Source organism: Loxodonta africana, chromosome 1 (assembly GCF_030014295.1).
Source record: "Loxodonta africana isolate mLoxAfr1 chromosome 1, mLoxAfr1.hap2, whole genome shotgun sequence".
NCBI lineage: Eukaryota > Metazoa > Chordata > Mammalia > Proboscidea > Elephantidae > Loxodonta > Loxodonta africana.
In genome coordinates, this window is record NC_087342.1 from 218,712,444 (window position 1) to 218,737,711 (window position 25,268).

At 38.4% G+C, this 25,268-nt stretch overlaps 1 protein-coding gene across 7 annotated transcripts in view; it reads left to right on the forward strand.

Moving 5' to 3' along the window:
- Positions 1 to 25,268, forward strand: part of TAB2 (TGF-beta activated kinase 1 (MAP3K7) binding protein 2) — an 85,966-nt gene that overhangs the window by 37,386 nt on the left and 23,312 nt on the right. For 6 of the 7 annotated variants that reach the window (XM_064291955.1, XM_064291946.1, XM_023549772.2 and 3 more), the window contains 2 exons: positions 11,744 to 11,933; positions 19,165 to 20,665. In XM_064291955.1, coding sequence (XP_064148025.1) covers positions 11,832 to 11,933; positions 19,165 to 20,665 — 1,603 coding nt within the window. In that variant the 5' untranslated portion in view covers positions 11,744 to 11,831. Of the gene's footprint in view, positions 1 to 1,261; positions 1,373 to 11,743; positions 11,934 to 19,164; positions 20,666 to 25,268 lie in introns of all 7 variants that reach the window. The other variant, XM_064291942.1, reaches the window with a different exon arrangement.

Below are 25,268 nucleotides of genomic sequence, written 5' to 3' on the forward strand. Positions count from 1 at the left end.
GACACGGTGAGCTGAGGTAGCTGGCTGATGGTCGAGGTGTGTTCATGTGTACATTTTGTGTATTCATATGCAGCTTGTTTCACCTGGCTGTGATTTTCAACATTTACCTAGTATTTTTTACAGATGAAATCACAGTAAAATTCACTTCATGCTCAGATCGTTTCGTAATACATCAGTTGCATTGGAACAAATTTACATTTTCAAAACAAAGTATTATATCGAAACAGTTGTAGCAGAACCAACTTGGGGTAAGGAAAACTCTTTAGTTTGGGGACTTGTTATTAGTTGCCCTCAAGTCAGCTCCTACTCACCTGAACCTTCTGTAGAACAGAATGAAACATTGCCCAGTGCTGTGCCATCTTCACGGTCGTCGGTGTGTTTGAGCCCATTGTTGGCGGCTGATATGTCGGTCCGGCTCATTAAGGGTTTCCTTCATTTTCCCTGACCGTTTACCTTATCAGTGAGAGGGATCTGGATAATACTTTATATAGTAGTCTTTAAAAACTAGATGTATTATGATCTTTATTTAGAGATTTATTGCAACAAGTGTTTCTTGATGTTTTGTCATACACTTTCTATGTACTTAGGATACAGCAGATAGTCTCCACTTTGAAGCTAACGTTACTTGTGTGAAGAATTTTGTTTGTGAGCAAGGGTTGGTTTTAAGAGGTAATATTAGATAGATGGGTGGGAGAGGAAGTCTGACAAGGAATCTACTAGATAAAAAGACTTTCTGTATCCTTTTAAATTACATACTTTGAGAAGATAATTTCCTAAGATCCTATCCAGTTCTTAAAATCCCATGTTTTACAGAAAAAAAAAAAATCCTCTCTAGTAATTCAGTTAGAAACCAGAATTGAATTCTAGGTTGGCATATATGTTAAAATTTAATAGACCATCTCCTTACCTAGTTGTCTGTAAAATGAGGAAGAATCCTAATGCATTTGAGAAGTGAATTTTAGTTATATCTTTCATCCTGTTTCACTCTGATAACATGAAATATATTTTTCTTTGTTAACAATTAAATGTGTTCCAGTCAAACTGAAAATCATATATAAGAGCGGGCAAAGATTAAATGATATGTACATAGATTTACATAATAATATTAAAAACAATTTAGTGTTAGTGTATCTCAAGGCTATCTGTAATAAAGATCGCAGTACACTTGCAGCCTTCATCGCCTGTTCTCTTCTGTAACTACTCCCCACTCTGAACTTCATAATCCCTGTCTTCCACCCTGCCCTTCTTTTACCCTAACCAGATAAAGTGACTTACTGTCTCCAGAACCTGCCTACTCTTCGGTTGCCTTGCTTCATACTATAACCGTATTTAAGTACCTGTGCCTCAGAAAGGACCATTGGTGGCACAGTAGGTAAGTGCTTGGCTTCTGACCGAACAGTTGGCGGTTTAAAGCAGCTGCTCCATGGGAGAAAGATGTGGCAGTCTGCTTCTGTAAAGATTACAGTCTTGGGAACCCTGTGGGGCAGTTCTAGTCTGTCCTGTAGGGTCGCTATGAGTTGGAATCGACTCTGTGGCAATGGGTTTGGCTTCAGAGCTTTTCCAGTCCCTCCTTCAGCCCAAAGAGATCCCTTTAATAAACATCTATAGCACAATTTATACCACTAGACTGACACTTATGTACAACCTAGTATTGGTTGATTTTTCAGGTAGCATTGTCAGAGTTCCCAGTTACACAAGTTGTCCCATATACACTCAAAAGGAAGGCCTAAAAGGGTCAGTCCAACTCTTGCAGTGTTCTGCAACCAGGGTAGCACGCAACCCTGTTTGCTAAGGTTTTGTTCCTTTGTAGAAATTAAGATACATAGAATAAATAATTCTGTTATCCTATCATGATTTGCCTGAGATCGCACTGCAAGTAAGTGGCAGATTGAATTTTATAGATAAACGAACACAAAGTATAGAATCCTGGAATTTACACTTAACCAGCTACCACTGTGTGCATTATACACATTATCTCGTTTTTGGTTGTTTAATTTTCTCACCTCATTAAGTGAGATAATGCCCACTTTTATAGAACCAAGGTTGAAATATTTAGCAATATTAGGTTATCTCTGTTTTTATCCACTAACATCTTCCTTCACCAGGAAATTTTAGAAGCACAAATGACTAAAGTAGATACTGTTTCTTTAAATTTTGCTGTCCAGTTTCAGGAAAATTGAAACCTGTCTCAGAGTAACACTTTATTTATTCATTGATTTTTTTTTTTTCTTTTTTGTAGTAAGACTTAAAAAGCAAGGTCAGTATTTAACTCTCAAGTTTAAGTTGTGTAAATCTTAAGTCATTTATAGAAGACAAAAACCAATTATTTCTTTTATTTTAAAAGTTAAATCTCTGGGGATTTAACTTTGCTCCACTATTTACTTTGTGTGATACCTCCTTGACAGTAAACAAAGATTTTTTAGAGACAGACCTGGCCCAAAGGCAGTTTGTAATTTATAATATATTATCTGCCTCTTCAGTTGACCTAAGATGATCCACATATGTTCATTGTACAAATGCATTTGTGCCAAGCTCCTAAATACATAGTTGCAGAAACTACGTTGTGTACATTTTCAGAGGAAATGTCTTAAGCATCTAGTGCTGCTATAATAGAAATACCACAAGTAGATGGCTTTAACAGAGAGAAATTAATTTTTTCACAGTAAAACCCATGGCCATCGAGTCGATTCCGACTCATAGCGACCCTAAGGACAGAGGAGAACTGCCTGATAGTTTCTGAGGAGCGCCTGGCGGATTCAAACTGCCGACCTCTTGGTTAGCAGACGTAGCACTTAACCACCACGCCACCAGGGTTTCCTCTGCACAGTAAAGTAAGCTAAAAGTCCAAATTCAGGACATCAGCTCCAGGAGAAGGCTTTCTCTTTCTGTCAGCCTTCTCTTCAATCTTCCCCTGGACTAGGAGCTTCTCTGCAGGGGGACCCCGTGGACGGAAGCGCTCTGCTGCCGGTACTGCCTTCTTGATGGTATGAGGTCCCCCCTCTCTGCTCACTTCCCTTTTCCTTTTATCTTCTGAGATAAAAGGTGGTGCAGGCCACACCCCAGGGAACCTTCCTTTACCGTTGGATCGGGGATGTGACCTGAATAAGGGTGTTAGAGTCCCACCGTAATCCTCTTTAACATAAAATTACAATAACAAAATGGAGGACAACCACACAATACTGGGAATTATGGCCTAACCAAGTTGACACATATTTTGGGGGGACGCATTTCAACCCATGACACCCTCCATCATTTATTTTTCTCATTGCAATAAATTATGTAAAAATTTCTTAACCATTCCTGGTAGAGGGTCTTTTTGGCCATTGACTAATATTAATAACCCTTTTATTTCATTAAGGAGCCCTGGGGCGCAGTGGTTTAAGCGCTCAACAGGTAACCAAAAGGTCGGTGGTTTGAACTCACCAGCCGCTCTGCTGGAGGAAGATGTGGCAGTCTGCTGTCTTAAAGATTACAGCTTTGGAAACGCTATGGGGCAGTTCTACTCTGTCCAGTTAGAGGGTCGCTTTGAGTCGGAATCCACTTGACGGCAGCAGGTTTATTTCATTACCTTTAAACCCGAAAAACCAAACCCACTGAGGTCGAGTAGGTCCCGACTCATAGCGACACTATGGGACAGAGTAGAACTGCCCTGTGGAGTTGCCAAGGAGTGCCTGCCAGATTCGAACTGCCGTAGCACTTAGCCACTGTGCCACCAGGGTTTCCTCATTACCTTTAGCCCAGTTTTTTTTTTAACTCAAAAAATTCCACAACCCTGTCTTTTTTTCCTCCTCATTAATTCTACAGACTCCTCTTACACGTGATCATGTGACCATAGTCATTTTGATTTCTGATTATTCCCCTCTCTGTCTTTGATTTAATATATTATCAACCAGAAGTCTTACAGAACTGGAACAAACTTTATTTGAGGAAACATTCAGATGAGCAGTCCTCATCATAGGGTCCATCACAGTCAGTTCCAGAGAGGGTCAGTGAACATACCTGGGCCCAAACTCAGGTACTCTCTAGGTCTAGGATGAAGTCAGTGATTTTGATACAGGTGGTCCAGAGACCAAACTTTGAAAAATGCTGGCCTAGGAGACATTCTTTTCTTGATGAGGAGAGTCCACAGTTTTCGTACCAAAATGTATATCTTAAAGAAATGGAAGGAACTTTTTTGACTTTTTCCCCCTACTTCACACTCACCATGTTTGTTCTAAGATTTACCTGTTTTGAACGTCATCAGCCCTGTCAGAATAGAATTAACGGCTCATTCTCCACCCTGACTTCCCATCAAAATTACTGGTGAAGTAGTGTTTTGTTTTGCTTTGTCTTGTTTTTTAAACAACAGATGCCTAGATGGTCTAATTCATTAGGTTTAAAACACCTCTCCAACACTGGACTGTAGTTTTCAAAGCCCCGTACATGCTGAGGGTGGTGTGGCTGGTGGTGGTGGTTCTGCTTTTGCTTCTTTTCCCTTTCCCCTGCCCTTTCCTCCTGTCTATCCTTTTTTAAATAAGTAACGTCAGACTGTAGTACACATTCCAACAAGCACAGAAAGGTACAGTGAAAGGAAAATCTCTTAGGTCTCTTTCCCTGACCTTTATTCCCCTAGGGGCCCTCTTCTCCTTTCTCAGAGATAATCATTGTTACCAGTTTTTTACCACAAGTGATTTTTTGATGTGTGTGCATATAAGATGGGAATCCACTAGTGCTAGCAAGCAAGATACTGTGCAAGTGTTAGACAGAAAAAAGTCCCCAAAGTATATACATAGATGGGGGTGGGGACCCCTCAGAATAAAACTGTAAAGGTTAGCCTATGTCATATTTTCACTTTGACATTGATAGTATTTAAATAAAATCCATGTGCCGAGGAAATAATCCAAATAATGGAAATGCTCTGTAAAAAAAAATTTAATGTAGCTTTCTAGAGAAGGATTGGGAGCAACTGAATTATTTGTTTATAAGAATGACTAAGTAAACTATGGTATATGCATGTACTCGATGGACTTTTATGTAGTCACTTTAAACACTGTTTATTTTCTAATTTTTCTTGAAGTAAATGTATAAAAGTATGTATGTATACAAATGTGTATATTTTTTAGCCCATATGGCTCACTGCTAAAACTTAGGAGTTTAAATTATATTTATGCTTGAAAGTTAAATCCTCTCTCTTCTCTTTTTTTTCTTCCCAGTGTTGACAAATGTCTAGATAAAATTTAACTTTTAACTTTCTCCACGGTATTCTTCACTGGATGTTGGTTTTGTTGTGTTATTGTTGTTTTTTTGTTTTTTTGTTTTTTTTTTTCGAGTCAGTTCTGACTCCTGGTGGCCTCATGTGTGCAGAGTAGAACTACCCCATAGTGTTTTCAAGGCTATGACCTTTCAGAAGCAGATCACCAAGCCATTCTTACAAGGCACCTGTGGGTGAATTTGAACCACCAAAATCAAGCACTTAACCGTTCGCACCACCCAGGGACTCCAATTGTACTCATCTGGTTGGTTCCAACTCTTGCTATCTAAAATGAGATCGTGCCCCTGGCATGTATAGTTACTTACTTGTACATCTATATTCTCTGATGTGTTAGAACAGTTTGTTTATTTAATCCTAAAATAAAAAGACAAATATGTAAATGAGCAATCTACAGGGCATCATTTTGCATGGTACACATGTCAAAACCTTTATTTATTAAATAAAGTACTTAACATTTTAGGAAGCTTGTCCAGGTCGTAGAATTTAATCTTGATTGTAGACCTGCAAGTAACTGTGCACTGCATAATACTTTTAAGCATCTTCGCCACTCACCCCCCAAAGCGTTTCTTTTGAGGTGCCTTTGGGTGGACTCGAACCTCCAGCCTTTCAGCTAGTAGCCAGGCACATTAACCTTTTGCACCACCCAGGGACTCCTCATGTGCCATAATAACCCGTTGTCAATGAGTCGATCCCAGCTCATAGCAACCCTGTAGGACAGAGTAGAACTGACGCATAGGGTTTCCAAGGAGTGGCTGGTGGATTTGAACTGACAGCCTTTTGGTTAGCAGCCAAGCTCTTAACCACCGTGCCACCAGGGCTCCCTGTGCCTACAAATGAGAGATACCAAAACACTGTTCCGCACTTGGTTTTTTTGTTTGTGTTAACTGAATGGTATATTTTGGGAATGATTCTATAGTATCACCCAGTCCTTTTTAATGGCTATATAGTTCTCTGTTGTATGAATGAACATAATTTACATGTAGTCTACCATTAACTGATAATTTGGTAGTTGTTGGTGGTTTGTAATTTCAGTGCTATAGTAAATTTGCATGCTTTTCTGCACCCATATGACTACATCTACCAAACAGATTTATAAAAGTGGAATTGTGAAATCACAGGATGTATGTGGTTTTAATGTTGATAGATGTAGCCCGACTGACATCTGTAGAGATTGCACTATGAGTGCATGTAGGTGCTGCTTTCCTTTACACTCACCAAATGATGTATTAACAAACATTTTTATATTGGCTAAGGATCATTATTTTTTAATAAGACAGTTCCCATGATCCCTTATATAAATACTTCTTTTGGTTTGTATTGCCTCCAATTTTAATTTTTTGCCCCAGCGACAATAATGAATTAAATGATAATGTATTTCCTGCTGTCTAAAATTTTATAACCATTTCTTTGTGCTTTCTGAAATTTTTAGAAGTTTTAATGTCTGCATAACATTCAAGTATTAGTAGATTACAGTTTGCAGAGCAGCTCACCAAAAGTAAATTAGGTATTGAACTTTCTTTTGCACATATTTTAAACTTACGTTGAATTGTTTCCTCATGATAAATTCCTGAGATTACCTTATTTATATGATGGTATTCCCCATGTGTTTTTTACCTCAAGATCCTTAAATATAAATGGGATCATGCCCAAATAAGTTTGGAAAGTGTTGCATCCGCCACCCCAACTCAGGATTCACAGTAAAGAAACTTTCTTAACTTTAAGTACAGCATTTCTCAAACGTATTGCCACAAAAACTTAAAAACAAGTTTTTACTTGTAACATTTAATAACAGCTCTTGAAAAGTGCTTTGAGGAATGATATATGACAAGATGAGTGATATATTGAGTTTTCAAGTAATTTCTTAAAATTGGAATTGTTGAATGTGTTTTTTTATTTCTTAATCGAATCATAATCTTTTCTAACATTTAAAAAAAAAAAAAACACTTTAGAGAACTCCAAATGCTTGTTTCCTGCTACCCTACCACATAGAAATATTGCAGATGGCCATTCAGTAGGTATTTATTTAACATGTGGCCTTATTAAAAGCTGGATATCTGGATTCCACAGTGACTGAAATTGAGGGTTGCTTGAAATTAGGGCACAAGTTCATGTAATACACATAGGTATGGACTGTTCAAAGGAGTAATTAAAATAGCCTGCAGAAATAAGGGATGGATTTAAAGCCAAAAAAAAAACTTCCCAGACTTCATCTGTAAGGTCATAGTAATCTTAAAGAGAAAATCTTGTCATCATATGTTAAGTAGGATATTCACTTTTTAGTGTTACAGATACCTTGAGTATTCAGAGATTATTCCATTTGTCGGTATTTATGACATTCGTAGCAGCCTACTACATAGGATATTCGGAGGTATGCCCCCCCCCCGTTTTAACTCTTTTTAAAATTAATTTTTTCAGTGTAAAATTTCAAACAATCTTAAAATGTATAGCGTAAAGTCTTTTCGTCAGTATGTAATTGGGATCGTATTTACACTGTTCAGTAATACGCTTTTTTCCCGTCTGGCAGTGTTAATGGTCCATGTCAGTACATTTAGATGAACCTCATACCTCGCAGCATTTTTACCTAATCCAATGTGTGAACATGCTGTAACTTTTTTAGTCAATCTTCTATTTGTTTCTGAGTTTACTATAAATGGTGCTATAATAAAAATCTTTATATGTATGTCTTTGGATGATTGTCTGTTTCCTTAGATAAATCCCTAAAAGTGGAATTGCTAGGTCAAAGGTTCAGCACATTAAAATTAGATAAGCAGTTATCTGTGTGGAAAGGAGAGGAGCTAGGCTGTATGTCTACCTGAGGAATACATCATTAAGTGAGGTTATTGAACAGCCCTGATTCTGGAAGGACTTACCAGTGAACAGGCAGCTAAACCTCCACCCTCAGAATGCGTGTGTGTTATTCCCTTTTGGAATCTGCTGTTACTGATTAGGAGTTCTTCAGCCTAGTTGTTATTCTTTTGTAGGTTTCAACTCTTTTCTCATTTGTTGTTTTTTAAGATAGAATCTTTGGCATTCTGTAGTTGCACTACAGTATAGGTGCAAATATGTTTTCTATTTAGAACTTAGTGTATTTTTCAACGTGAGGACATGTCTTCAGTGCTAAAAAAATTCTTAGCTCTTATCTCTGAATTTTACCTTTCCCTCATTCTCTTGAATCTTTTCATTAGGAAATCCTCTATTAGATACATGTTTCTTCATTGCTTTATCTCTGTGCTGCTTTCTGGTTGCTCTTCTGATATCTGTCATCCAGTTCACTTTTTTTGCTCCTTTCTCTTTTAACTTATGCACACTAAATACTGATTTAAGCAAAAACTTGTGAAGTAATTGGATGGATACACTGGAGAAGTATGGTGTATATGGGGTAGGGTTATAAAACGAAATCTTCATTTTCCACAGAAGCATTTTCCACTGCTGTGAAGAAAAAGCAGGGTAGGAGGAAGTGATGGCAGTGGGGGCAGAAGTGTGGCATTATTTGAGGTAGATTGGTCAGGGAAGCTGTCTCTGAGGTGGTGACATTTGATCCGAAGTAGTTAAGGAAGTAAGAGGGAGCCATGCAAGTTTTTGAGAGAAAAGTATCCCAGGCAGAAGAAGCAGCAAGACCAAAAGCCCTAAGGGAGGGATGAGATTGGCTTCTTTAAGAAGGCCATTTGGAACTGAGGAAACAAGGAGGAGAGTGGTAGATGAAGTTAGGGTAGGGTCGCTGTGAGTCAGAATCACCTGGATAGCAATGGGTTAAGTTAGCCAGGAACCTTGTGATGGAGAATTTTGAGCAGAGGGAGTGATTGCTGTGAGGTACCTTGTAGAGAAAAGACTGTGGGGGTAGGCAATGAGCGCAGCAAGGAATGCAGGCAGGGAGAAGACCAGTTTGCAGTCGTTCTGTTGTTGGCTGCCCTGTGTTGAGTCGACCCTGATTCATGGCAACCCGTGCACAGCAGAATAAAACGTGGCCCAGTCCTGCACCATCCATGACCTGATCAGTTGCAGATCAGACAGTTGTAATTCACAGGATTTCCATTGGCTGATTTTCAGAAGTAGATTACTGGGAGTTTCTTTCTAGTTCACATTAGTCTGGAAACTCCACTGAAACCTGTTCAGCATCATATAACACGCAGGCCTTCACTGACAGACAGGTGGTGGCTGCACATGAGATGCATTGCTAGGCATTGAACCGGGTCTCCCACGTGAAAGGTGAGAATTCTGCCACTGAACCGTCACTGCCCCCTTTGCAGTAGTAGTCTAGGTGAGTTATGACGGTGGCTTAGACAAGAGCAGCAAAAGAGGTGGGGAAAAAATGGTCAGATTCAGAATACTTTTGTGGAAACAGCCAATGTTAATTGACGGTGGGTGAGCTGTGGGATGAGAGAGAAAGGCTAACTGGATGAATGACGGTTGGTACCATTCACTGACATGGAAAAGACGGGGAAAGAGTTGGATTGGATGGGGAGGGGAAATTAAAGATCAATTTTGGACATACTCAGTTTGAAATAAGTTTTAGATATCTAAAAGGAGATGTCAAGTGTAGGCAGTTGGCTATGTTAGTCTGGAGCTCAGGGGAGAGATTGGGGTTGGAAGTATAAATTTGCCAAGTCTCAGAACATACATGCTGTCCAAAGCACTGTTTGAATGAAGTTACCTTGAAAATAACTGTAGGTGTGTGTACTCGGAAAGAAATCGTAGATACGTACTCCATACATTTAGATGTCCAGGAGAGAAGGCTCCAGCAAAGAAAACTAAGAAGGAACAGCCACTGGGTAGGAGGAAAAACACAAGAGTATAAATGGCAGCAGCCAAGTGAAGAAGTAGTTTAAAGAATGAAGGATTTATTGACTGTGTCATAAACTGCCAAGAGGTCTAGTTAGAGGCAGACTGAGAACCACTGGGTTTGACAACCTGCAGGATTTTGGTGGCCTTGGAAAGTGTAGCTTCAGTGGAGAAAGGCTTTGAAAGCCTGATTGGGATAGGTTTAAAAGAGGTTAAGAGGGAGGAAGCGAAGACACTGAGTATAAACAACTCTCGCGAGCAGTTTTCATCTAGAAGTATGTGGGCAGAGGAATAGGCTGATAGCTGGAGAGGGAGGGTGGTGGAGTCAAGGGAGGGTTTTTAAGATGAGCAATATTGTAGCACATTTATCACCCCGTGTTATTTTTTAGTATTATTTACTAATTTCCAGTAAGGCATCTCTATTCTCTTGCAGCCATTTATAGAAACACTACTTTGAGTGCTAAAATTGTGTGTGTTTGAGAGAGTGTGTGTTACGTGGAAATAAAGCGGTTTGGGAAATTTATAAGGCAGATAACTTGGTTGGCAGTGGTTTTAAACCTATGAGATCGCGGCTAAGTTGAAGTCACATGGAGAAAAGAAATAAAATGTAATCAATTGACAATAAAAAACTGAAGTTGACTGTATATGATATCTAAACAAGCTTTTCTTCTTTTGACTCAGGAGTTCTATGATAACTGAGTCTACTTAAAAAATTGAATACCTGCTCTTAGGCTGAAGACTCTACAGAGTGCTGGGTACACGCTCTGCATTCATGGAGCTCTGATTACAATCTTTACTTTTTTAAGCTAATGTTAAAGAGATAAAAGAGAAGTATTATAGATAAGAAATTCACTTTAAAAAGATTTTCTTGATTCTAATACGAAATGTATTTTAATTATTAATCAAATGGCATGGATTTTAAATATTTTCAATATGTTGTTTAGGTTAAATGTATTTATGTGTTGTTTATATTCGAGAGGAACTTTCAAGATTAAACATGGTTTACATTAGGTCATTAAAAATAAAAATAAGGTAGTAGTTCTCAGCTTTGGCCACACACAAGAATTACCTGGGAAGCTTTTAAATATCCATATACCCAGGCCACACCCCAGACCAATTCAGTTTCTAGGATTTGGGCCCAAGCCCCAGTCTTTTTAAATACTGATTTAATAGAATCGGAGGGAATAAAAAGCTACTAAGCCACTGAGAATGAATTGATTATGCATTTAAGGATTAACTATATCTGAAAGTTAAGACAAAGTATCAAATTATTGAGTTATAGATCATTAAGTTTTAGACAAAGCATACAAAGTAATGCGTAGAACCATACATTTTCAGGATCCGAACTAAGAATTTTAAATAGGCTGTCCTCTAATCATGAAGAAAAAATCGGTATTCATTCCCCCTTTTAAAAGAATGAGGGAAGACAACCTTGACAGTAATTTCATATTTGAATGCCTTTTGACATAGCCATTGTAGACCCTGTGGACATTGAGGAATTAGACCGTATAGAAGTGTGCCATCAGGAGTTACAAACTGAAAAGACAGTATAACTGTATGGAAAGCATTATAGACCTAAACAATGTATTTATAGTTTATATTAAATGTTAGGTGCTAAGGCACATACCATTTTGTATTGAAGTTTTAAATCCACAACAATATTTATGCTCTAATCAGTTCTCATTAAAGTTTTTTTTTTTTTTCCTTTCACAGAAAATGCTTGGACAGAAGAGATGAGTACTATTTCCACTAAGGCCTAGAATTGCCTACCGTACAATAGTTCTGATCAGGCAATATACGAATGGCCCAAGGAAGCCACCAAATTGATTTTCAGGTTTTGCATGACCTGCGACAAAAATTCCCTGAAGTACCTGAAGTTGTTGTATCCAGGTGCATGTTACAGGTCAGTGTTCAATGATTTCTGAATTTATTAATACAAACCTGGTTTATTTTAAATACTGGAAGAAAACTCTTTTAAGTTATCTTTTTGTTGGAATTAGTGTGCTCTAATGAAAAGACGTGGGCTTTGGTGTCCAGCAGTCAAGTGGCCTTTGGCAGGTTATTTAGGCTCTCCGTGCCCCATCTGTACTTTATGGCTGATACCTCCTCAGAGAGTAGGTATGAGGATTATATAGATCCAAATGTAAGCATTGATGTATGATCCATACTTACAAGCTGTGAGCTCACTTCACTTCCCTCCCTTCTATTTTGCCGGGACAACTTTTTCAAATTCCGAATCTTCACATGAAGTGAGAAAAGCATTAAATAGTGAGTTGGGAAACTTGGACTCTAATAAGTGGACACCTGAAGTGTAGTCAGCAAGTCATGTTCGCTCTTTATAATTTAGTTTTCTGAAATCTATATAAAGTGAAGGAATTTGACTAAACAGCACTGAAGGTCCCAATTCTAAGGGACAAAAAAACCCTGTTTTTATCATTTTTATTTAACTTGTAAGTTTTCCAATTAATATCATAAGCTTCTGATAAGTTTTTGCATTGTTATTGGTATAAAAAATTTTAGAAATCTCATAATTTCAAATACTTAGTGATAGATGTGTCTTCCCATTTAATTACACGGGAAATTTTTCCAACAAAACCCATTTTTTAGCTTCTTAAAACGGTTATAAAAAGTATTTTGGGCTCAGTCGGGTGTACTTACTCTTGACAAATGATTTTTGAAGTTTACAATTGTATGAAACTTCCAAGAGGCTCAGTATCTACATGGGTACCAAGTAATTATATTTTGTTCACGCTCTTATTAACCTTATCTGTACTTTTAATGGAACCCCTGATGGCATATTGGTTAAGTGCTACAGCTGCTAGCCAAAGGGTCAGCAGTTTGAATCCACCAGGCACTCCTTGGAAACTCTATGGGGCAGTTCTACTCTGTCCTGTAGGGTCGGTATGAGTCGGAATCGACTCAACAGCACTGGGTTTGGTTTGGTTTTGGTACTTTTAATTGGTCTACCTGCCTTTTGTTTTAGCCCAGTTTTAACCCCTTGGATCCATTCTCCTCACTTGTGCCAAAGTGTCTTTCTAAATGCAAATTTTACGGTTCCATACCCTTCAGAATAAAGTCCGTACATCTTGGCTAGGGCTGTGATCTAGAATCCTGTCGCCTTCTGCAGCTTGATCTCTTGCCCAGTCCCTCCTCCAGTTAGTCACCCTGAATTGCGTGATATTCTCCGAACATGCCTGGCAGTTTCTATAGTAGAGTGGTTAAGAGTACATGTTTTAGTGATAAACTTGAGATCAATTTCTGACAGTTATTAGCAGTAATTTAATTAGCCACTCTGATCCTCATTTTCCTCAACTGTACGATGGGAGTAAAAAAAATTTCATAGAGAATTAAATACATTAATGCCTGTAAAGCAACTAGTAGGGTACCTGATTTGTTATGAGTGCTCAGTAATCGTTAGCAGCCAATACTAATAGCAGTAGTGATAGTAAAACCAAAAAAAAACAAATGCTTTGCCGTTGAGTTGATTCCAACTCATAGCAACCTTATAGGACAGAGAAGAGCTGCCTCATAGGGTTTCCAAGGAGCAGCTGGTGCGTTCGAACTGCTGACCTCTTGGTTAACAGCCGAGCTCTTAATCACTACACCACCAGGGCTCCAAAGAAGGCCCATAATAAATGTTTGGTGGATGAATCAGCAGTTCATATTTTTCAGTATAGATGTGAGAGAAGAAAGTGAGAATGGAAAGATAAAATAAAAATGGGGTCAGAAGTTAAAGTATGGGGAAGAAGCAGAGACAGTGGGGAAAAGATCACCTCCTCTAAAACCCAGATACCACTCCCTAATTTTTCAGATAAAACAGAATTTTGTGGTAAAGTTATACTGAGAGTATTCAGTGAGTCATTAAAAAACTAATAAGAAAATACTGTAGATGCTTCAGTAAATTTTATAAAACTTGATATTGAAAGAGCTGTCCAGAACGTTCTCTATAGCTGCGCCATAGAGATCCTGAAGTACCTTAGCTGGGAGGAAAACCTAGAGCCTTCTTTAGAATTATAAAAATATTAAATAAAAAAAAATAAGCTCTAGATACTCTGGCAGTATATGTACTTTCAGGATGTGTGAAATCAAGGAAACAAGATGCAGGGCAGTGCATACAGAAGGGGAATGGAGGGAGGAGTGATAGAGACGTGTATATTTTCTCCTGTTTCCATAAAGAAATATGTTGTTAGGTGCCATCCAGTCGGTTCTGACTTACAGCAACCCTATGGACAACAGAACAAAACACTGCCCAGTCCGAAGAAATACTGGAAGAATCAAAAATAAAAAAGATGGCTATGCATAGTAGGCAAGAGGGAGCTGGCCTGATGGAGTTAGGAGTAGTACTTCTCAGCGTATTTTTTTCTGTTGTTTTGATCTCTGTTAATGATATTACCTATTCAGAAGATAAAATAATTAAGCATGCTTTTCAGCTTTACCAAAAAATAGAAAATAGATCATTTTGAATTTCCTTTGGGCATCCAGTAATACCACCTTCACTAGGAAACCCTGGTGGCATAGTGGTTAAGCGCTATGACTGCTAACCAAAGGGTCAGCAGTTCAGATCCACCAGGCACTCCTTGGAAACTCTATGGGGCAGTTCTGCTCTGTCCTATAGGGTCGCTATGAGTCGGTATCGACTCGACGGCACTGGGTTTGGTTTGTGTTAATCTGATTTTACCAAAACAAACCCCCTGTAGTATGCCGGGTGGAATGAAATCTGTTTGCTTGCAAATTAGCTTTTAAACTGAGTTCATAATCATCTGGACATCCAGGTAATGTGCTTTTTAGCTGATACAACAAGAAACATGACGAGGGAATGGGGGGACCTCCTGTGGGGATACAACTAGGGTGCATGTATATCAAACTAGGTATATTTTTAATTGTAAAAATACAGATAACACAACACTTGCCAGTTCATCATCTTTCATGTGTACAATTCAGTAATACCAGTTACATTAATCATGTTGTGTAGCCGTCACCAGTATCCATTATATCCACTGCCAAAATTTCCATCACCCTAAACAGTTACCAGTGTTACCTATAAAGGTTAATTCAGCTCTCTCTAGTTGTTGTATAACATCTGCTTATTTGGTAACAGCTCACTGTTGGGGACTGCACTCCCTTTTCATTTGGTTAGGCTTCTGTCCTTTCTGTTGAGAGGTCTTCCCTATAATTATCCTGGTTTGGAACTTTTTCTAGACAAAAAATCCTAATATATACAGTATAAGAAATTAGAGTTAAGTGATCATGCCACACTGCCATTTCACTCTGTATACACTTCCTTCTTAAACAGCTTGCTTCTTAGAACAGAAGTATCTATCATCTGTTGTCCTCTTCTTGCCTTTGTTTACTACTTAGATCCCTCATTTTGGAACTGTTTGCATCATTTCCTTGCATCGTAGATCTCTAAGATAGCCGTATTATCAGCAAATGTAATTTCTGTCTTTAAAATTTATTCTTATATTTGGTAATTAAATCTTAACCTCACACAGTATGAAAATACCGTGTAGTTGGCACTTTGTTTTTTAATAGAATTTTATTTTGCTTTTTTTTACTTTTTAAATATGACTGAACCTATAAGTTTAAAATTTGCTATTTTATTTTTAGAATAATGTGTTAAATATTGTTCTTTCAGTATTTGTGAAACTTGGTGTCTGAGTGCCATCACCTTAGTTGAAGCCTTCTCGAATGACTTCCACCCATAGTCCTTATACATGTTTCTACAGTGACGCCTAGGAGTCCTTGAGTGGCACAGACATTTAAGCACTTGACGGATAGCTTAAACTTTGGCAGTTCAAATCCACCCAGAACCCCAGGCAGGCCTGGTGATGTGCTTCCAAAAGATCACAGCCTTGCAAATCCTATGGAGCAGTTCTACTCTGCACACGTAGGGTTGCTGTGCATCAGAATTGACTCAACAACAACATAACAACGCCTGTCATTCTGTCTTACATTCATTTGTGTACCCAAGACTGAGATCCTTGAGAGCAGGGATTATATTCCTTTCTTCTTGCCTAATGGATACCCAGTGAATGTTGGTTGAAGGAATAAATGAATTGGAGTTTGAGAAGGGTGATCATAGAGTATACTGTGATACTGCGTAATTTCTGTGCCTGTGCGAGGAGCTTGGGGAAGATTAAAGAGGAACTGGAAATAATGATACAGACTTTTTGTAGCTATGAAGGGAATGCAGATTTGTACCAAAAAAAGAAAAATGATTCCCAACCTTTTAAACACATATCTCACTCCTTTTGATATACTTAAAGGGAGTTCTCAAAATACAGTTTCCCACTAAAACTAACTAGGGATCCTTTGAAAAATGGCTGGTATCAGGTCTGAGGAAATGTACAAGGTGAACTTGCACATCTTGTCATCATCAGGAAGCTATGAAAGCTACCGGGTTCATGCCATATGTGCATAGGAGCCCACCCGAAGCTGTTCTAAACAGTGATGTGGCTGCTAAAATCATTAGATGGATCAAGCCAGCAACATCTGGATCCACCAGTCAGTTTTAAGATCACAAAAAGGCAGGCAGGCATTGTATGACTCTGTGTGGTGGATGAGAGACTTAAAGGAAGACTTTGAAAATGTGATCATCACGCTTTTAAAAAGAAGGTGTGGGATTTGATTTGATAGGGTATGTACATTTTAATTTGGCATTGTTGGCAGGAGGTTAGAGGAGGAATGGGATTTCTGTAAGTTAAGGCTAGGAAGGAGAAAGAATTTACTAGGAATATCAATAAGGTTAGCCTGAAGCAAAAAGCACCAATTAGGTTTGGCAAAAAGTAAGGCCTACTACAATGAGGAGTAATCAGTTGATAGAGATTGGGATCAATTTTAAAATTTTATTTCAAAAAGCAGGATATGTCCATTCGAAGTAGGATAGAAGAATTTTGATAGCATGAAACATTTAAATTGTTAATTATTCAAAGTTAAACCTTATTCACGAATGTTTTCTTTTGTGTTACTTGTTCATTTCTTAACAAGACCTTAATATGCCTCTTTAGTCCAGTCCTTTCTAGTAAGATTTTATCTCATATCAAAACTGTAGACATTTTGATTTGGTTATTTATTTTTAATGTCTAACATCGTCCTCTTTCTGTCAGGCTCGTGTTACTCCAGTCTTCTCTGAATTTTTCTGTCTTGTGGCCAAGTTGTGTTGACTACTTTTGTAATTCATTTCCACTGTCAAACACTCAGTATTTCATGTCTGCTAAGTGGTCTTCTCGTCAAAAGGTTTTCCCTTTCCTAATCATCCTAAGTATCAGCAGAATTACCTTCCCAAAATACCCTTATGTCTTTATTTCTCGGTCCATTTACTTTCATTGGCACTCCCCCACTGCCTGTAACAAAGTCCAAACTCTAGAATGACTCACTTTTCAGAATCCTTCATTATTTAATCCCAATCTGCTTTCCACCACCAGTTTGTAGCACAAAATTTTCAATATGAACCTTTAACTCCAGCCGCATCTGTTCCATTGGCCTTGTTCAAAACATGCCTTTATTTATTTATTTTTTTTTTAACCTTATTGTCACATTTATGGAAACCCTGGTGGCATAGTGGTTAAGAGCTACGGCTCCCAATCAAAAGGTCAGCAGTTTGAATCCACCGGGCACTCCTTGCAAATTGTATGGGGCAGTTCTACTCTGTCCTATAACATCACTATGAGTCAGAATCGACTTGACAGCACCAAGTTTGGTTTGGTCACATTTACTCATGCCATCCTTTCACCAAGAATTCTTTTTTTTTTTTGTGGCATAGTGGTTAAGTGCTACAGCTGCGAACCAAAGGGTTGACAGTTCAAATCCACCAGGTGCTCCTTGGAAACTCTATGGGGCAGTTCTGCTCTGTCCTATAGGGTTGCTATGAGTCGGAATCAACTCAGTGGCACTGGGTTTGGGTTTTTTTTTATCCAGATCTTACATATTCTATGAAACCAATCAGGCCATACCTCCCTCGTTAACCCAGTCCTTTCTACAGTGGCCTGAAGTATTAACTCTCTTTATTGAACGTCACTGCTACCTCTTATTTGGCACATACTCATGTTTTGATAATGTTACCTTCTCAAGAATGCATGATTTGTCTCCCTAGTTGAATTTCAACCTTTTCTAAGGGAAAAGTTAGGCTTTATATGTCATTGAGTCTTCTATGGCCTTGAACAGAGTGCTGCCCGTATTATAAAAAATCCAAACCCGCTGCTGTCGAGTCAATTCCGACTCATAGTGACCCTATAGGAGAGAGTAGAACTGCCCCATAGAGTTTCCAAGGAGTGCCTGGCGGATTCGAACAGCTGACCTTTTGGTTAGCAGCCGTAGCACTTAACCACTACGCTCCAGGGTTTCTGCCCGTATTATATATAGTGGTTAACAGTCTCTTTAGAGGACTTTTTTTTAAACAGTTATCGTTTTTCATTTCTTTGGAGTAGATTTGTATGGTGCTGTCTAAAGGCAGAGATATGAACTAAGTTACTCCGGAGGCTGCCTTGAGCCTATATTTCATATATATATGTGTGTGTGTATACATATACACACACACATATATTTACACATACATATTTATATTTTATACAAGTTAAGGGGAAGCATTGAGGAATTGAGATGGCTTTGGTAAGGATTTTAGATTTAAATATTTTAATTTAAATATTACAAATATTTTTTAAAAGATCATTACTTGAAAAGAATTTATGTAATACTTGAATATGCCAGCATTGATAGAATATTTTCTTCCAAATACTTCTAGAAATGTTAAATTGTATTATTAACTCTTTTTAAAAGTTTAGTTATACAGTATTATATACTTAAAGTTGAATAATTTCTTTGATGTTTATATTACATTGTTCACTTAGGCTATAATTCACTGTATTTCATGAGTGCATTTAACTTGAAAATAGTTCCTAAAACAGAACAGTGATTTGTTTCACTTTCCACTGTTGCTAGTCAGCTTTTCCATTACCAATGAGGATTTTTAATTCAACTTTTTGCGTATAAATAGTTCTTTTCAAATAGAAAGTTTCAATATATCTGTTATAATTGTATTAACCCTTCCCTTGTTAATCACATAATATTTTAGTAGTGCTGACAGTGTAAGCATTAGCTTCTGGTTAACATCAAGCTGCTTTTATTTTGTTTTATAGAATAATAATAACCTGGATGCCTGCTGTGCAGTTCTCTCTCAGGAGAGTACAAGGTATCTTTATGGTGAAGGAGACTTGAATTTTTCGGATGATTCTGGAATTTCTGGTCTACGCAATCACATGACTTCTCTCAACTTGGACTTGCAGTCACAGAACGTTTACCACCATGGAAGAGAAGGAAATAGAATGAATGGAAGTAGGACTCTAACGCACAGCATCAGTGATGGACAACTTCAAGGTGGTCAGTCCAATAATGAACTCTTTCAGCAGGAGCCACAGACAGCACCAGCTCAAGTTCCTCAAGGTTTTAATGTTTTTGGAATGTCCAGTGCATCTGGTGCTTCAAATTCAGCACCACATCTTGGATTTCACTTAGGCAGCAAAGGAACATCTAACCTTTCTCAACAGACCCCCAGATTTAATCCCATTATGGTAACTTTAGCCCCAAATATCCAGACTGGTCGTAACACTCCTACATCTTTGCACATACATGGTGTACCTCCACCTGTACTTAATAGTCCACAGGGAAATTCTATCTATATTAGGCCTTACATTACAACTCCTAGTGGTACAGCTCGGCAGACACAACAGCATTCTGGCTGGGTATCTCAGTTTAATCCCATGAACCCTCAACAAGTCTATCAACCTTCACAACCTGGTCCCTGGACTACTTACCCTACGTCTAATCCTCTGTCACATACCTCAGCCCAACAGCCAAATCAGCAAGGCCACCAGACCTCTCACGTCTACATGCCCATCAGTTCACCTACTACGCCACAGCCACCAACGATTCATTCATCTGGTAGCTCTCAGTCTTCAGCCCACAGCCAATACAACATTCAGAATATTTCAACAGGACCTCGAAAAAACCAGATTGAAATCAAACTTGAACCCCCACAAAGAAACAGTTCTTCAAAACTGCGTTCCTCTGGACCTCGAACCTCCAGCAGTTCCTCTTCGGTCAACAGCCAGACCTTAAATCGAAATCAGCCCACTGTTTACATAGCTGCCAGCCCCCCAAATACCGATGAGGTGATGTCCCGTAGTCAGCCCAAGGTCTATATTTCAGCCAATGCTGCCGCAGGAGATGAGCAGGGCATGCGGAATCAGCCCACCCTCTTCATATCCACAAACTCTGGAGCATCTGCTGCCTCCAGGAATATGTCTGGGCAAGTGAGCATGGGTCCTGCCTTTATTCATCACCACCCTCCCAAAAGTCGGGCAGTAGGCAGTAACTCTGCAGCTTCTCCTCGAGTGGTAGTTACTCAACCCAATACAAAATACACTTTCAAAATTACCGTTTCTCCCAATAAGCCCCCTGCAGTTTCACCAGGGGTGGTGTCCCCTACCTTTGAACTTACAAATCTTCTAAACCATCCTGATCATTATGTAGAAACAGAGAACATTCAGCACCTCGCGGACCCTGCTTTAGCACATGTGGATAGAATGAGTGAAGCACGGAAACTGAGTATGGGATCTGATGATGCTGCCTACACACAAGGTAATATTAACACTGAAAGTGGGATAGTTTTCCATGCCGAGATTATTAGCATATATTTGATTTCACAGCAGAAATGGACATCGGCATAATTATTTCATCTTTTAATGATACTTTTTAAATGTTGCCCCAAATACTGTTACCTTAAGAACATGTGAGAGTATCTATATAAATTTTTTATTTGAATTTTCTTATCATATAACTTGAAGTTTGAATAGTAAGAGTTACCCTATCTTCCTAATAATAGCTTTGGATTTGGGATTTTTTTATGTTCATAACACTTTGTTTTACCTGCAGTTAATGCTGACTTTCCCTTTAAGATTTCTGCAAACGAAAATCCATAAAAACACACATTTTAATAAGAGATTAGTTGACTCTTGACTACTATGATAAATTCGCCTTCTTTGACCAGATATTGAGGAATTAACCAAGCATTCTCTTTTTTATTTTTATAATATAGTCATATCAAAGTCTAAATTGCTACCTGAGTCTTGGAATAATTTAACTCAAAGAGAAATTTGAATCCTGTTGCTCATATTTGTCTCTTTCACCCTCCCTGACATGTCACTTAATGCAACATTCCTTTTTAGTTGGAATTGTGAATAAGAAAGTTGGTTTTAAATCTGTCTCAGTTGATTATCCTTTTCTGAAATAGATTAGTTGATATTTGTATAATACTGAATTATATCTGTGTTAATTCAAATAGAGACAATGTCTGTGCTACATTTTATCTAACTCAAATAATTTAATCTTCAGTTGAAAACTAAAATTTATTCATATCAGGAGGTGGAAGATAAGTATTTGTTTTCTTGAATATTGATGAAAGTTTGTAGATTAACCATTAGTCCTTTAAAACAGGGACGTATTTGTATCCCCACTGAATGTTCCAAGTATAATTGTAGCTTGGAAAATATTATGAGGTCACCCCCATTCAGCATGTACCGCCCCCCCCCCAATCCCACTTGTCCTTTGAAAAGAATTCAATACAGTGACTTTACTATTGAATTTGTTAGTGGGGTCTCATTGTTTTGGTTTATTTTATATTTTAAGCAGTTGTATTCTAGAGATTCTCAGCCCGAACTAGACTGTGGTGCTTTCAAATGCCATAGTCACCTATGGAGCTTTCAAAAACCGAAAGTCCCCAGGCCCCAGCCCATTCAGAGTCTCCAAATGGTGAGGCATAGGCTCCTGCGAGTGTGTGTGTGTGTGTGCACACACGCACAGGTGTGTGTTCAGGATTCTGGGCGATTATTAAAACTTTTATGTCTGTGACTAACTGGAATCATCTTTGTTTAGTTTTGGCAGTGCATGAATTTTAATATACCATTATTTATTCCACCAATTTTTAATTCCTGTTCTCCCCCCAAGTCCTCTTCTCCTCTCCTTCCCTCAAAATAACAGATTTCATATATTTAGATAGTTGTGGATTCTTCACTGGAGAGTAAAATTTTTATGAAGATAATTTGATAAGGAAAATTTTCAGGTGAAGTAGGCAATAAGATACTATACTTAACTGGAATGTGAGCATGAAGTGTTTCCTAGATTTGCTATGTCCAGTTTCCTCCCATTCTCTCTTAAACCCATTCCTGTCAGTATTTTAACCCCTCCAGTTGACTTAACCAAGATCACCAGTGAAAAGCATTGTTACAAAAATCCAGGGGTCATATTTCAACTCTCATCTCCTCTGATCTGTATTAGCAGTGTTTGACACAGTCCAGCGCTCCTTCTCTGTGAAATGTTTTGCTCACTTGGCTTCTAGGATACTCCACCAGGATTTCCACCTCTCCTTTTTTTCATTGCTAGTTTGCCCTCATCTCTTTGCCCTCTCTCCTCTTTTTCTTCCACCTCTGTTAGCAAGTGAGAGGAGAGCCTCAAAGCTCAACCCTTGGACGTCTTCTCTAGATGATCTAGATGATCCCCTTCAACTTCATGACTCCGAAACTTGTAACTCTAACCTGTACTTCTTCCCTGAATTCTAAGCCAGTTTGCCGCCCTATATAATATTTCATTTGAATGTTTAATAAGCATCGCAAACTTACCATGTCTAAAACAGCTTCTGACATTCCCCCCAACTCACTGTTCCTGCAGCTAGTCTCCCCATCTCAGTTAAAGACCACTTAATTCTTTTTCGGTTATTAGGCCAGAAACGTTGGAAACATCCTTGCCTCCGTCGTTCTCTCACATTTCACATCTAACTCAACAACAAACCCTGTCAACTGTTAACGTACAAAATATATATCAAAAATTCTCACTTCTTAATGACCGCTGTTGTCACTAATGTGGTCTCAGCCACCATCATTTCACAGATGGATTTTTGGATCATCTACTAGCTGATCTGCCTGCTTTTACCCTTGCCTCCTTGTGGTCTGCTTTCAACTTAACAGTCAGAGAGATGCTGTTAAAAACATAAGTCGATCATATCCTACTCTGCACACGATGGCTACCTGTTTCATTCAGAGTGAAAGCTACCAGGCCTTACAGGGTCTGCTGCCCCTTGCCCCCTAATCTTTTCCGATTACTGACCACCCCACTCCCTCACTCTCTTCCCTACTGGCCTTCTTGCTATTCCTTAAACATAGAAGGCATACCTTAGGGCCATTCTATTTGCTGTTCCCTCTGTTTGAAATTTTCTTCTCCCAGAAATCTACAGCTCCCTCACTTCTTCTGGGTCTTTACTCAAAAGTCACCTTTTCAGGGAGGCCCTCCCTGGTCTCTGTGTAGACCCCTTCCCCCAGCCTCAGCATGTCCTGTGTCTCCCTGCTTGTATTTGCTCAAGGAAAAAAATTGAATAGTCTGGTATTAAAATATTCAGTAACTCCCTGGGTGATGCAAACGGTTAATGCACCCAACTGCCAACTGAAAGGCTGACAGTTCGAGTCCACCCAGAGACAAGCGCCTCAGGAGAAAGGCCTAGTGATCTACTTCCCAAAAATCAGCCTTCGAAAACCCTGTGGAGCACAGTTCTACCCTGACACACATGGGATCGCCATGAGCAGGGATCAGCTTGCTAAAAGCTTTTTTTTTAATACTTGCTAAAAGCTTTCTATGTGCTAGGCACTGTTTTGAATGCTTATTTATTTCTCACAGCCAGTGAGAAAGTAGGCATTAGTATTCCTATTTTCAGATCAAGCATTTAGGAACAGATGGGTTAGGTAACTTACCAAAGGACAAGTGGCAGAGTCAAGATTCTAACCTAGGAAGTTGGCAACAGAGCCCACACTTTTAACCACTACTGTATGTTTTTCTTCCCAGATTTTTAAATAAACCCTCTGGAAAGACACTTCAGGTTTATCTTGTAGCTTCACATAATCCCTGCTATATAAGCAGCTGGAAGCCAAAAGATCACTCAATTAAAAAAAAAAAAAAATCGGCAACTAAGGGGAAAAACTCATAATAAATAGAGACAATTAGAAATAATTTTAAACAATGAAGTAATAGCCTGAGAAGATAAGTGAGTGTTGGGAGCACCTTCTAAAGGCACCTGAAGGTAAAAAAAATTGCTGGTGAGTGAAGGCTCTGGTTTAAGAGCTCAAAGCCGACCAAAAAGTAAGCCAGTAGGTTTCCCCAGAATATGCTGCTCAAATTGCTTCTCTTCACTGTCAGCCTTCAGACAGCTATAACAACTGTGATGACTTCCTTTAAATATACCTATACCTACATTCACTTGACCTGCGTACCATATGACCCTCATGGTACCTGTGTGTGCATACTATACTGGGTGCTGTTCTGCAAGCTTTCACCAGGTTTCCTTCTGTTTGCTGTGGAAATGATAGTGATCTACTCTTTCATACCACCCAGTGACCACTTAAAATCTTGATACAGTGTTTCCTTGACTTGGTTCCAGTCAAATGAAAAGATTGCTCTTTTCTGAAAAATGCATCTTTTATGCTTTTTAACTTACACATGTGTGATGATTTAGTTTACCTTTTTTTTTTTTTTTTTTTTTAACACACACAATACTAAATGGAAAGGCCCAAGTATTTGTGTGTTGTGGATAATAAAGAGAAAAGAAATATCTCTGCCTCCTACAATAAAACTGATCTTTCCAAAGCTCCTGGAACATACTGTTCCAGAGTAGAAAAATAAGTTGATCCAGGTACTGAAATCATAGGAAAATATTTTTCCCAAATTGAGGAAGAAACATACATAAATAAATTTGGTAACCAAAATATGCTATTTTTCTTTTAGTCTAACATTTAACGTATTCCATTAAAATTTTTCAAAGATGAAAATATGTTTATAAATATATTGTTTGATACACCCTCTGCTGTATAGTAATCAGAAGAAGAACAAGTAAATTAATAAAACTTTTTCCAGGACCCTGCTCATATTAGCACTAAGTCCAACACTCCCTGTCCTTCCTCAAAAAAAGAGAAATAAACTTGAATCGTTAAAGTACTACAGGAACTCAAGACAAAAACGAGTATCAAATAGAAAAAACAAATTAAGGTTAGAGAGAAATTTCAATTTAAAGTCTTTAGATATGAAGAAGACTCTTATTTTACCTAAGAGAAAATTACTTGTAATGAGTAAGTGAGGTTACTGACCAGATAGCTACATTTCCCCCCTTCAGTCATACTACCTGATTTTACCCAACTTCTGAAAA